This window comes from Gadus chalcogrammus, chromosome 1 (genome assembly GCF_026213295.1).
Source record: "Gadus chalcogrammus isolate NIFS_2021 chromosome 1, NIFS_Gcha_1.0, whole genome shotgun sequence".
Taxonomy (NCBI): Eukaryota; Metazoa; Chordata; class Actinopteri; order Gadiformes; family Gadidae; genus Gadus; species Gadus chalcogrammus.
Window position 1 is genome coordinate 11829144 of NC_079412.1, and position 12900 is coordinate 11842043.

The following is a 12900-nucleotide window of genomic DNA, read 5'->3' on the forward strand; positions in this document are numbered from 1 at the left end:
CCAGCGCCTTCTCCAGATAAGCCTCAACCTGTAGACCTGTGAGGAAGGAGGCCAGCAGACAGAGGCGGTGAGAGGCAGCTACTGGAATAATTAAAACACACGCACACACCACAGTCAACTCAAGATACCATTTCATTCAGTCGAAAGAAGAAGAAACATGCTGTTCGATTAGTATTATTGACCACCTAACGTATGACCCGCCTGGACCTCGGTAGGCTGTGGAAAGGAGAATGCATGTTTAATGGGATTGAGCGCTACTCGCTGGAGCTTTCACCGGAGAAAGGAAACATTACGGGGCGAGTTGGCTAACGCAAGCTAGCTAGCAAGGTCAGTTTCTCGTTCGTTTATAAGTCGAAATTTTCCTTCACATGCAAGCTGTCAAAAACGATAACGCTGCGACTTTCGTTCTGTTCGTGTTGTTGACTAACTTCCTTTCAGTTTATTTTATTCGCCCACTTGGCAGGTCAACACCACCAGTCATGTTCGATGCCACCGCTAGCTGCTCTCCTCACTGCGTTAGCTCGTCGTCTCATATACATGGGCTGGCTGTCAATGCGAAAAGCATTACGCAGAGGCAAACATTGTGTTATTTGTCATTGCCCTGTTTTATTATTCCAGGTGTGTCAGTTCGACCGACACAGTGTCTTTGGGCGGATCTGGTCGTGGGGAGAACGGAGAGCCGTGTTGCTCAAGGCGGCAGTGTGTTGAGGAAAGTCCGCTGCCTAGAATAGAGCAGGTGCATGATCCTGTGTAGCCCGACGCACCGCCGCTCCTTCCCTCTGGGTTTCACCTTCCTTCTGCAAGGAAATCTTTCTAATCAGAACCACTGGTGATTTATTCAACGTGTCACATCGAGGGGTGTTTTGTTCTGACGGCGTATTATTTTGGGTGACGGTGGATTGTATCTAGCGAGGCCTCGTCGACGCCGAGGAGCATAGCAACAGAAGCAGCAGAATTGGGCCCGAGGAAAACAGTTATCTTTAGCCTTTTATAGAAATCCAGACGTATTGCAGTCCTTCTTTAAGATCATTTATTGAATTGTCCAAACGATTGAAAGTTGCAGCGATACTGCTGATACATATTGTTTTTTTGAATACACTATCTGTAAACCTCGGGGTCATCCTGTCCAACATAACATGGGCTCGGCGGGGCGATGGATCCCCAGTTAACTGTTGTAATATTGGCTAGTGATGGGTAATTGTTGTGACATAGCAATCGTGGTGGTGGCAAAACGCTTTGCTTTTTGGGAATACAATGTCATCTATTGATTTGCTGATAAGTTTGCCTTCGGTCTGGTTTAAAGCAGTTCCTTGTCGATATGTCCAACTAACTTCTTTTTTTTTTGTGCTTGTTTGCTATTTCGACCAAATAGTTGGACCCAAGCACTCGTATGTCCCAATATGTTGAAGGGAAAACTGACTCCGCCGCCTTTACCCCAAAGTATTTTGGCTATATAATCAAATCGAGTGTTTTTGGGGGGATGAAAGAAAACCTCCGGTTGCAAGCTTGATTCGTGGAAATATTTGTTATTCAGCTCATGCGGTATCCAGAGGCTACTGGATGAGGTACGTCAATTCAATCTCCCTCAATGCCAGTGTGATGTGTGCACAGATCCTTTTATACTGTTAAACCATAGATTATTGCTACCGAGTCGATCAATTCAGAACGGACCGTACACTGCCTTAGACAGCGGGAAAATGACCCTCGATGTGTTTGGTAGATCTGTAGACCAAAGACATTTAATAATCAAAACTAACTTTTTATATGAATTTCTATATACCCAATGTTTAACATTGTAGTCTTGCGTACGCTCAAATGGCTGTACCTCACTTATACTGAAGGCGTACTTTATTTCTGTTACAGTTCTGAAAAAAGATGACAAGACAAGACATGATCACTTTACAGCAGATGTACCCTTTCCGATCATAGCCTATTGATTCAAGTCAAAACAGGAAGAGTAGGTCTAGTACTGCTCTTGTTTGACCTTCCAGGAATAGATAACTTGGAAGGATTCGTTGTTTGTCACAGGCTTTTGTTTGAGTGTTCCTTTTGGTGTCATTTCACCTTGACGTATACGTCAACATGCCTGTGGACGTATATTTTTCAGTTTTCTTAACCTAGTTTGGCCCCAAATAGGTTCAAGTGCTTTGTTTTGATTGTGTGCCTGTTTGGAACGTGTTCTCAGAAGTTATGTCATTGGACGATGGAGACTGGAGAGTATGCACACATGGCAAAATCCCTCTGTCTCCCACTCAGTTTTGTGTTATACATTTAAATGCATATGAAAGGTGAGTGATTTGCGTTTGTCTTATTGTTTTCTACTTATTCACCTGGAATATTACATAGATGCAGGCCTTCCATTGTGCTTGCTTGGCCTTGTGTCAGAGAGATGACTTTAGAAATGTGCTTGTGCATTGGTTGGCATTCAAAATCCTCTGCGTTAGAAGAGGGTTGTGTGTATATAATGGTCCATTTAGGCAGCTGTCCACAGAATGTTAACATTTTCTGCTTCTGAATTACTTTTGATTATCTGCACCTAAAATGTATTGATATAAACGCCAACGGTATCAAACAAAGATAAGATCTGTAAGGAGTGAAGAAATTACACAAATTACAACGGTTTGATGCAACACTGTTGGATTCCCTCTTTCACAGATCAATTGCTAGAGCACTGTTGGCTCTATGATGTCCATGAACATCCTGGAAAAGGCAGAGTGTGATGGCAGTGTAGTGCGCACATCGTCAAAGTGAAGAAAAAGTGTCCATTTGCTTAATTCATAACTCATTTTGTACACAGTCCGACACCTTTTATCTAGCCCCAAACATTTACTGTGCGGCGATACTCGCGGTGGACCCTGACGGCCCCCTTTCTCATTCATCATTATATATTGTATAACGTAATCGCACTAAGAGATGACAATCAGTTAGCGGAGTATGCCTAGGAGATGAAGAAGAGATCTGATTTCGGATCAAACAGTAACTGTAATTACAGATACCTTATCGGCAATTGTACAGATTTACTGTTGATGGCTAACCAGCTTTGCTACACGTGCTATTTGTCAAAGGTGCTCCACAGCTGAAAAGTCCCACGTGTAGACGTAGAACGTCTATGTTGTTCCATTTATTGAATTACCTTTATATTCTGGTTAACCTTTTGTCAGGGAAGAACAAACTTTAGGCCACAACATGGCAATTTACACAAGCTTATAAGTGTTTTTTGTTTTTCAACCAAAAAGACAAACTTGGTTATAAGAACCTTTTCGTCTACATGCCATAAATGTAAATGTAAATGGACTGCATTTATATAGCGCTTTTCTAACCATTGGCCACTCAAAGCGCTTTACAATATTGCCTCACATTCACCATTCACGCACACATTCACGCACACATTCACACACCGACGGCGGAGTCAACCATGCAAGGCGACAGCCAGCTCGTCGGGAGCTAACAGTCAGGGTTAGGTGCCTTGCTCAAGGACACCTCGACACTCAGCTAGGAGGAGCCGGGGATCAAACCAACAACCTTCAGGTTACCAGCCAACCCGCTCTACCTCCTGAGCTACTGCCGCCCCATTAGTTAACCTTTTCCAAACATCTGAGGTTAGGGCAGCATACCAAGCTTCATGTGATGCTTGTGAATGCCCTTGCTTCCTTTATTTAGGGAAAGTAGATGGCATATGAGGAACTGGATTGGTGTTTTCAGTCACTGCATGGTTATTATTCTTTGAGCTGACGTCATGGCATAGGCATTAGAATTCCAGGCGATTTGCGGTCCTTGCTCTGCCTGTCTCTCAGTGCTACAGGATTGGGGTTGGCTGGGTCAGCACAATTAAGACTCCTAATTCCCACCCTCAGGGCACCTAATTAAAACTCAAACCAAGACAAATGACCTTTGGCGCTCCTGCCATCTCATGAGAGTCATACACTGCAACCCTTCAATTTGGGAGGGAAATAACTGGGGAATCTGCCTGTATTCTCCATCATGAAGGAAAAACCTCTGAAATGTTTGTTATTTCTGAAAGAGTGACTATTCTGCTATCGTTGGTGAATAATCCAAAATGGTGAAGTTGTGATGTGGTCAATTAAAAGGATAATCATCAAAAGGACACTGGTTGTAAACTTAAATAGCTCTTTCATTCATTAAGTCACCCTAGTTGACTCAGTAAAAAATTGTGCAGTTTCACTGTAATCATTTGTGCAAACAAAGTACGCTATTTTATTAGCATTTTATATTTTTGGCATCAGCCGTGTATGTATGTAATGTAAATCTTTCACTTTTTGTTGTAAGCATTATGTTATATTCCACATTCTCAGTGATGCTTATGTTGGCGAGTACAGGTATTGATTGTTTTGGCCTGGTTAACACTAATCTATCACTAATAGAATATCGGTAACAGATTAGGGAAAGTCGACATTTAGGTCCGAGCCATCTCCCAACCATCAGTACAAATTCAATCAATTAAAAAAAAAGAAGGTGAACACAGTATGTCCATTATGATGTTCTACGTAATCTAAAGTAGGTTTGCCCATACATCATAGGAAATCCATTTCAATCGGACTCTTTCCTTCATCCTACAGCTGATGCTTGACAACCCTGCCGTGGAACCCTCTTCATGGATCAAAACGGAGCACAGAAGAACACAAAGGCTGTGTTTCTGAGCTGATCCCGGAACGGAGGTTCTGACCCACATCCCGCTCGCCGCCAGTGCATGTTGCCTCTCCAGTTGTTCTCGGACATCTGGTTGAGAGCAGGACTACCCCTAACTATGCACTACAGACGCAAGGACCTGAGCTGTGGGATTTCCAGGAGGAGCAAGCTTCCCCCAGGCAGGACTATCCCTCTGATAATGGGCCTTCTAGTAGCCCTCGCCCAGGGCACGCTGCCGGGGGCCCAGCAGGACACGGTGGTTGAAATGATGTCCGTGGAGCTGGAGGCGTCCATGCAGTCTTTTGCACTGTCCGAGTTTCAGGCCACTCTGGCTGCGGTTGCCAAGGCACAGCCGCCGCCCGTCCAAGGACCTGCGGCAGTGACGGAGGGACTGCACGTTGGCCTCCATGACTCCTCGGCGGTCGTGGGCCAGGTGTTTCAGATGAGGGTTCCACCGCGGCCTGCCAATGGGAGCTGTAACATCCATGTGAGTATCCTTCACTAGTACGACACAGAGATACTTTAAAAACAGATGTGAAGTAGTACCATTAAATATTGTTGTTTGTCTTTGAGTGGTGTTGTTTGGACATCATGACGATTGAATGCATTAACTTTTTAGTGGCTACATTTTTTATTGTAATGAACCTCAGTTGGTTTACCCGGAATTCATAAGCTTATCATAATATATCAATGACGTTTTGAAGTCCTAATGCTTATCATGTTACCTAATTTATCTGACTCATCACTCAGTCCTTGTGTGTATTTAAAATGCCTTTTTACAGCATGGTCTTTCATCGGTTTCTTGTGTTAACCAAACTCAATGCCCCAAATCACAACTATACCAACTTCTATAGTAGTGTATCTAAATGGAATTTGCTTCTGGTTGCGTGTAGATTATATTCTAAACAGTTACCAAACAAATGGTTTGCTTAGTGGCTATTCAGCGTGACCTTTTGCTGCTGCTTCAGATCACGTAATTTGTTCTTTTAAGCATTTGTTAAAACGTACTATAGGCAAGTGCAATGGTTCCCTTTACCTGTACCTTAATGCGTTATAGAGTACATCAGTATACAATAATACATTTTACCATATAGATTTGGAGGAGTGATGTATTACTGCAGAAATTATGAGTTTACTGACTTAATGAGTGCAATAGGCTTATTTTTATGCACTTGCCAATTTACAATAGCACTGTCGACCATCATGTCATGGAAACGGTAATGCTCATGTCACTGCCAGGCTTACAGCAGTGCCAGACACATTTGATAATTAGTGGATTAATACATGTCTGCAGTCTTTTCTTTTTTCAGTGCATCTTTTTTTAACTTACTCTATTTATTTGAGGTCCATTCAACTTGTTTTAACCAGTTTTTATGTGGTAAATATATCTCGCTACCTAAATTTCACCTAAATGCTGACTTTTATATTATTGGTATTATTATTGCCTCCTTCCTATTTATATGATCAGCTACTGTCAGCAAGAATTTCAAGAAAAAAGCAGTGCATTGTAGATATTTAAAGTTCACTTCAGGTTTTTTTGGCCTAACCTAAAGTGGTACCAATTGCAAAATCAGCATCAACTAGAATATGCCTGTGCTCTGCTTTATCTGCTGCAGCTCACTGCCATGGGGAAGGAGACCTTAGCGTCCTGGCTACACTGGGACACGGAGCGCTGCGTCCTGTCTGGTATGGCTCTGGAGCAAGACAAAGGTGTTCACCACATTGCAGTCACTGGAGGGGAGCTGAATGCCAAGGTTCCAGGCCAGGTGGCGCCTCCCAGCGCCGTCTTTTCTATCGAAGTGTTCCCAGAGGAGCGGACCGACGCGGAACCGGCCCTGCTCACGCTTCAGTCTGATATCAGCGGCCTCCAGCCCTTCACCTGCGGCACAGAGGAGCACGTCACCGTCCTCACCGTCATCCTTGACGCCGATCTGACAAAGATGGCCGCTAAAGAGAGGGTGGCGCTGATGGACGTAATGAGGGAGTTCTCTCATGTGCCCCTGGAGCACATGTGGGCTGTCCCCGTGGTGAACAACCGCCTTTTTGACATGTCCGCTTTCATGGCCGGTCCGGGAAACGCAAAGAAGGTGGTGGAGAATGGGGCCTTGTTGTCATGGAAACTTGGTTGTGCGCTTGACCAGAGCAGCATTCCAAACATCAACAGTGTCCAGTCTCCAGCCAAGGACGGAAGCATGTCGGCTAAGCTAGGATATCCAGTCGTCGGTTGGCACATTGTCAACAAAAAGCCCAATGGAGTGAGACGGGTCAGAAGGCAGTTGCACAACACACCCACTCCGCTGCCCTCCTTGCTCCCCCCCACCACTCAACCGGAGCCCCCCGTTCGTGTGGTTCCCACCCCTACCTCGCCATCCATTGCCCCAGCAACAGAGATTTCCGCTCCACCTGTCCGTGGCCCTTTGCCTCTTCCAGTGAAGCCAACCAATAGGCTCCGAGATCAGATCGCCCACACACCCGTGTTGGGCCCTCCTCAACCCACCAGAGTAATAGGAACCACCAGCTCCATGCCCATCCAGCCCACTATGACCAGACCTACAATTATCGAAGCCACTGCGATACCGACCCCACCGAGCTCCACCAAAAAGCCTCGACCCGTCGCAACCAAGAAACCCAAGAAACCCAAAACCACCAGCCCAGCTCCAAGTGAGCCTAAACCCACGATACCGAAGCCCCCCAGACGTCCCACCGTCGTGTCTGTCGTTCCAGAGGAAAACCAAAGGCCGACGATCCACAACCCCATCGACGAGGTGAACGCCTGGGTCGGAACGTACTTTGAGGTCAAGATTCCGCCTGACACGTTCTACGACCGAGAAGACGGCACCACCGATAAACTGCGTCTGAGTTTGAAGAAGACCCCCAACGAAGCGGTCACTGAGTCCTCTTGGATCCAGTTCAACAGAACCATCCAGCTGCTGTACGGCCTGCCGGAGTCTGAGCACGAGGGCACCCACGAGTACTTCATGCTCGCGACCGATAAGGGTGGCGAGAGCATCATGGACGCCTTCGAGGTCCACGTCAACCGCTGGACAGCGAATGACAAACCCTCCGTGGTTTTTTCGGCGCGTTTTCACGGCGACCCGAAATCCCTTAACGACGACGTGCAGAGGAAGATTCTCCTGACAAAGAAATTGGCCTACGCTTTCGGGGACCGCAACAGCAGCACCGTGACCTTGAGAAGCATCACTAAGGGGTCCATCGTGGTCGAATGGACTAATAACAGTCTCCAGCAAAGCCCTTGTCCGAAGGACCAGATCACTGTCCTGAGCAACAAGATCTCCGATCCCCAGGGCAAGCCCAAACTACCCTTCATTAAAGCCATGGAGCCAGAATTCAAGCCCATTAACATCTCAATCCGCGGCACTAATAAATGTCAGAGCTACACGTTTGTGCCTCCGGGTGAGTTGCCGGCGCCCGTTGCCCCCACGCCCACAGACGCCTCGGGCCCGGGCCGCAGGAGCAGCGACGACGTCTACCTCCACACCGTCATCCCCGCCGTGGTGGTGGCCGCCCTGCTGCTGATCGCCGGGGTCATCGCCATGGTGTGTTACCGCAAGAAGCGCAAGGGGAAGATGACCATCGAGGAGCAGGCCACGTTCATCAAGAAGGGGGTCCCCATCATTTTTGCAGATGAATTGGATGACTCCAAGTCGCCCCCGTCCTCCAGCATTCCCCTGATCCTCCAAGAGGAAAAGCCCCCCCTCCCTCCCCCGGAGTACCCCAACATGGCGGGCCCCCACAGCACCCTGCTCCACCAGGACCTGCTGGAGGAGTACTCCATCTACCAGGACGAGGATCCCAACGCCCCGCCCTACCAGCCCCCTCCTCCCTTTACCGTCCCCATCGAGGGCAAAGGTTCTCGACCCAAGAACATGACCGCATATAGGTCTCCACCCCCCTACGTGCCCCCCTAACACTCACTGGGGATCGCGGTTTAGGATGCAGGAGCAACTTGGGGATTGCTTATTTGTACGGAAACTCTCACAAAAGTAATTTTAACATGTGCTCAAATGAGATTGCTTTGACTTTGTAGGAGCAGGCAACCATGCCCATATATGTGAACATCTTGGATAAAGACTGATTTTCTTGAATGCTGCTGACCAAGGACAAATTGAAAAGGAAAACGGTTATCCCAGCAGTCTTTTTGTCATTCTTCAGTTCTGCTACCAATTTCCTTTTTCTTTCTTTCTTATTTTTTGCCAACAAGAGTCAATTTAATCTCTGGTGTACTGTTTCTATTGTATAGAAAATAATAAACCAAGAAAGACTGCAACCTAGAGGTGTTTGGAGAAAATGTCACAATGACAACAGACTTGACTCTCCTCAGAAATGGAAATCTTTATACAAATTCAGTATCATCCTTACCTGTTTTTAAGGCCAGGTTTACTAAGAGTTTGCAGCAGTTATTTTCCAAAGGGGGAAATCTAATATACCAAATTCAAAGCATGATTACATTTTATTTACATTTTTACATTTTGATTTTTAATATTTGATCTTAACTTGTTGACTTCAAGGCTTTGCTCCCTCTTGACCATAACACCCGCAAACCTTGCAAATCTGCAAAATCTTGCTAAGTCTCGCACTTTGTGTCTTGAAGCAATGAACATTGTAACTAGAGGTGCACTAAGGACCATTTTGTTCCGTTTTTGTTTTTAACACCAACCATGACTGATAATACTTGTTACACAGTAAAAAATAAAGCATTAAATTGATCATGTCTACAGATGTAGCCTAATTTAAGTTGCATAATAAATGATGACATTTTATTTTGTACTTGCCACTTGGCCTGCCTGGGATACTGGAGGATGGGTTTCGACATTGCCATTTTCAGTACAAACATTGTGTTGTTAACACTTAACAAAGGGCCACTGAGGTGCTTAAAATGAATGGCGCAGAGGAACCCTGCAGCAACCAGGAAGAGGCGGATCTTCAGTGTCGACATCCAATGGGATCTGTGTACGTGTGTGTTCTGGGGAGGGGCATTCAGTGCTGTATAACGACTGCTCTGCCTCTATCCGCGGTACTGTGTGTTCAGTGGGCTGTGTTATCAGTGTCCGCTGAGGCACAGGGACAAGTGTATGTACATAATGGTTTGCTCGTGAAATTGGAAGACTGCATAATGTTAGTGTTTTTTTTTCCAGTATCAGTTGGGGAATGGGATGGGGCCAGGGAGAATCGTTCTATTTTTTAATCGTCTGTCTCTAGATTTATGATCACACAATCATTAAAAAAAATGAAAATTACTTTTTAGTTTGTGGAGATAATGAAAATATTTACTTGCTGGAGAAAACATTGCATCATGTTGAGAATATGATGGGGAAAGGAGTAAAAGGCAGTAATGTATACGTGAATAATGTATGTTTCATATCTTACCACATAAGAAAAAATGGTTTAAAATCTAATGTTTATACTGAGTTTTTGATACAGTCTTAAATTGTTTTATGAAAATATATTAATAAAGATGTACTACTATTTGTAAAGCCTCAAAGCCATGCCATCTTATCCTTCATTTCTGACTTTCATGTGGACTGAAGTGTAATTTTCTATAGAGGTACATTGGTCTTGTTGCACGCCCTACACACGCGCAGAAGGTCAGCATTGCTACTATTATAAGAAATGCTGTTTTAGTGTAGTGAGGAACATCATGGTTAATTGGGGACACATAATGACCCAACATTAACCGCAATTAGAAAAGGGTTTGGTAAAGTCTGGGTATATATTGTTCCAATCTTGAAGGTATTGAACAGTATGATTTTTGATGTGCTCAACCAGGCTTTAAGCAGGCATATAAAATGATCTGTCACTACCTTTCTTGAAAGGATTTCGATCATGACTTGATGGCCAGGTCTTCAATTATTTTTTTTAAACATATTTTTTATATCAAAATACCTATTCCCAAAGATGTTGACACAATATACTCAAAGAGAAACCCTACATTTTTTTAATGAACAACTAGGGCCTAGGCATCTGGTTCAAGGATGACTCCAGGTATAAACTGCATGCATGGGGATTAAACCCATAACCCCACTGGCTGAGAGTCAAACGCCCTGACCTCTGCATGACACTGCCTCCTGCCCCCATGTGATAATGGAACACACTCACTATAAAAGAGAAAAGATTGTCTCCTTTGAATGTTATCACAGCGACCTAGAGGCATGACTGAGTCCTGTATGACAAGAAGAGCTCATCTAAGGTGTCAGAGATGAAAACCCTGACTCACTATGTCCCCCCCCGTCCTCATTAATAACACACTGGGACTGAAGGTTAATGTATGAGATAAGAACATCAAATATGGATGACATCCATGAAAACCTTTACTGAACTGACCTTTCAGGCATTTATGTTTTTTAAGGTCCGCTTTATGATTTTCGGTGCTCCTGTTTCGTCGGCTTACCAGAACCGGGCCAAAGAGTAACACAAAGAAACATTGAGAAACCACTACCAATTTGTTATGTTGCCATAGTGCAAAGCACAAGTAATTCATTGGCTAAAAAGTTTTAATTTGCAAGCGAGTCTACTGTCGCTCGCAAATTATTAATTTTTAGATTTGATATATGGGTGGAAGAGTAATCAGATCTGCCTAGAAAGACTGCACGAGCCTTACTCATAATATTTTTAACTGAGCTGATGATGGCTGCAAAGTCATAACAAACTCCAATTAATCACATGGAAATGTGAGGCCAGTCTCTCTTGTTTTAAATGGTATGGTAATTATCTCAGTTACTCTATGCTTGCACTGTCAAATTATTTTAAAGCTATGTATGCCGCCCTGAGATTGTGGAGGCTGTCACTGATTTTTGAATGGGTGGTAATTAGCATTACAGGTACGAGATATGCGGTACAGTTGGCTGCATATAAAGTTCTCAATCTGCTGTCCAGCTTTGCCACAGTGACGCTCAATTCAAACTCAAAGCCCAAGGGACATAGCATCGGCCTATACACATTTCCTAATTCCTTTTTTTTACTGAGTTCTCATAATGGGCATGCCATTTCTACTGGGATCCCTCATAGTTAATAACCACCATTCTATAGGTATTCATAAAACCAACTCTATTTATATACATGCTAAATCCTAACCCCTGCTCTGTATCTATAAGTATAAACCATAACCTCTGACCTATTGCAAACGCAACAAGATTATCCTTTCACAATCTTAAGCCTTATCATCTTGTCTTGATATATGAATGTGTTTTTCAATTCATCCGCAGTCAAAGTTAATAGGCTGTATTATAACATATAATCGATTTATAATATTACCCTTATTAGTTATATGTTTTTTTTTTTTAATAATTCATGTTGAAGATATGCAAAAATCCGGACTTTCTGCTCCTACTCGTGACCACAGTGCCACCGTGTGGTACCCCAATGCAAAAAAACTCATCCGGAATGGCATGATCTTGGTAGATAGGACCCTGACGCACGTATTCAATGTAGTAAAATGTAGACTTGTTTATATCTTTTTACGAATAACTTTACGAACACGAGAATTACTGACGACGGAGAGGGGATGCGATCGTAGAAATGTAAGTGACGGTAGATGGCAGAAGGCTGCTGGTTATTTCAGTGCACTTGTTACGTTAGTGACGATAGATGGCAGTATAGCGTCACGACACGGGTATCATCGAGATGTTACGTTATGAGATATAAATGGCTTCCGAGGAACGCAGTTTATTAGACAATACATGGTGCCAATACAGGAATGAGTGAAAAAATATATGTGCCATGAAATTATCCTTACGTAACCCCCTTCGTGTTCACGTGTGTCTGTGGCACCCTCATGATGAGTCACACTTATAATTAGAAAGTGTAATGACTTAAAACAACTTTACGATCCCCCCCTCCCATCCCCCAATCGCCCACCCCCATAATTCAGTCACAGACGAAGAAATTGAGCGCTAATTGCAATTTGCCATTATCTCTATTATACATTGGCTCCAATCCAAAGGCTTCAATAGGCTACTGGTATTTATTTTTGGAAGAAGAGCAGGGGGACCCATTGGCAGAGTTGACAAAGTAGGCCTATTCAGAGAAGGTGGGAGTATATAACATTGGAGAATTGAAAGTGATCTGCCTAACTGCAGTGCTTTTTCTGGGCGATCACACAAAGATGTGGCCCCATGTAAACCCTTCTTGGCCAAGCCTTCGGTTGACACACAGTGACATGTTTTGTAGTCTGAACGCCTGAGCCGTGAATAACAAATTTGGCTTGACCGCAATGTTTTAGCTATATCATGTCTT

The 12900-nt window shown here is 44.2% G+C and overlaps 1 protein-coding gene across 2 annotated transcripts; it reads left to right on the plus strand.

Annotated features, from left to right (window-relative positions):
- LOC130382037 (dystroglycan 1-like) lies at positions 1-10425 on the plus strand. Of its 2 annotated transcripts, XM_056589698.1 has the most exons (4): positions 338-736; positions 1373-1565; positions 4578-5134; positions 6264-10424. In XM_056589698.1, exons 3-4 carry the CDS (start codon positions 4709-4711, stop codon positions 8574-8576), a joined length of 2739 nt encoding a protein of 912 aa, XP_056445673.1. In that variant the 5' UTR covers positions 338-736; positions 1373-1565; positions 4578-4708; the 3' UTR covers positions 8577-10424. The 2 variants fall into 2 exon arrangements, with proteins under 2 accessions (XP_056445674.1, XP_056445673.1); XM_056589699.1 differs by lacking the exons at positions 338-736; positions 1373-1565 and adding an exon at positions 1-327 and having other exon boundaries at positions 6264-10425.
- Positions 10426-12900: the final 2475 nt, after the last annotated feature.

What these genes read in the sequence shown, in the direction of transcription:
- LOC130382037 (XM_056589699.1), top strand. Translation starts at nt 4,709, where the DNA reads ATGTTGCCTCTCCAGTTGTTCTCGGACATCTGGTTGAGAGCAGGACTA. An exon ending in ATGGGAGCTGTAACATCCAT is followed by an intron (nt 5,135 to 6,263) that starts GTGAGTATCCTT and finishes TATCTGCTGCAG; the next exon opens with CTCACTGCCATGGGGAAGGA.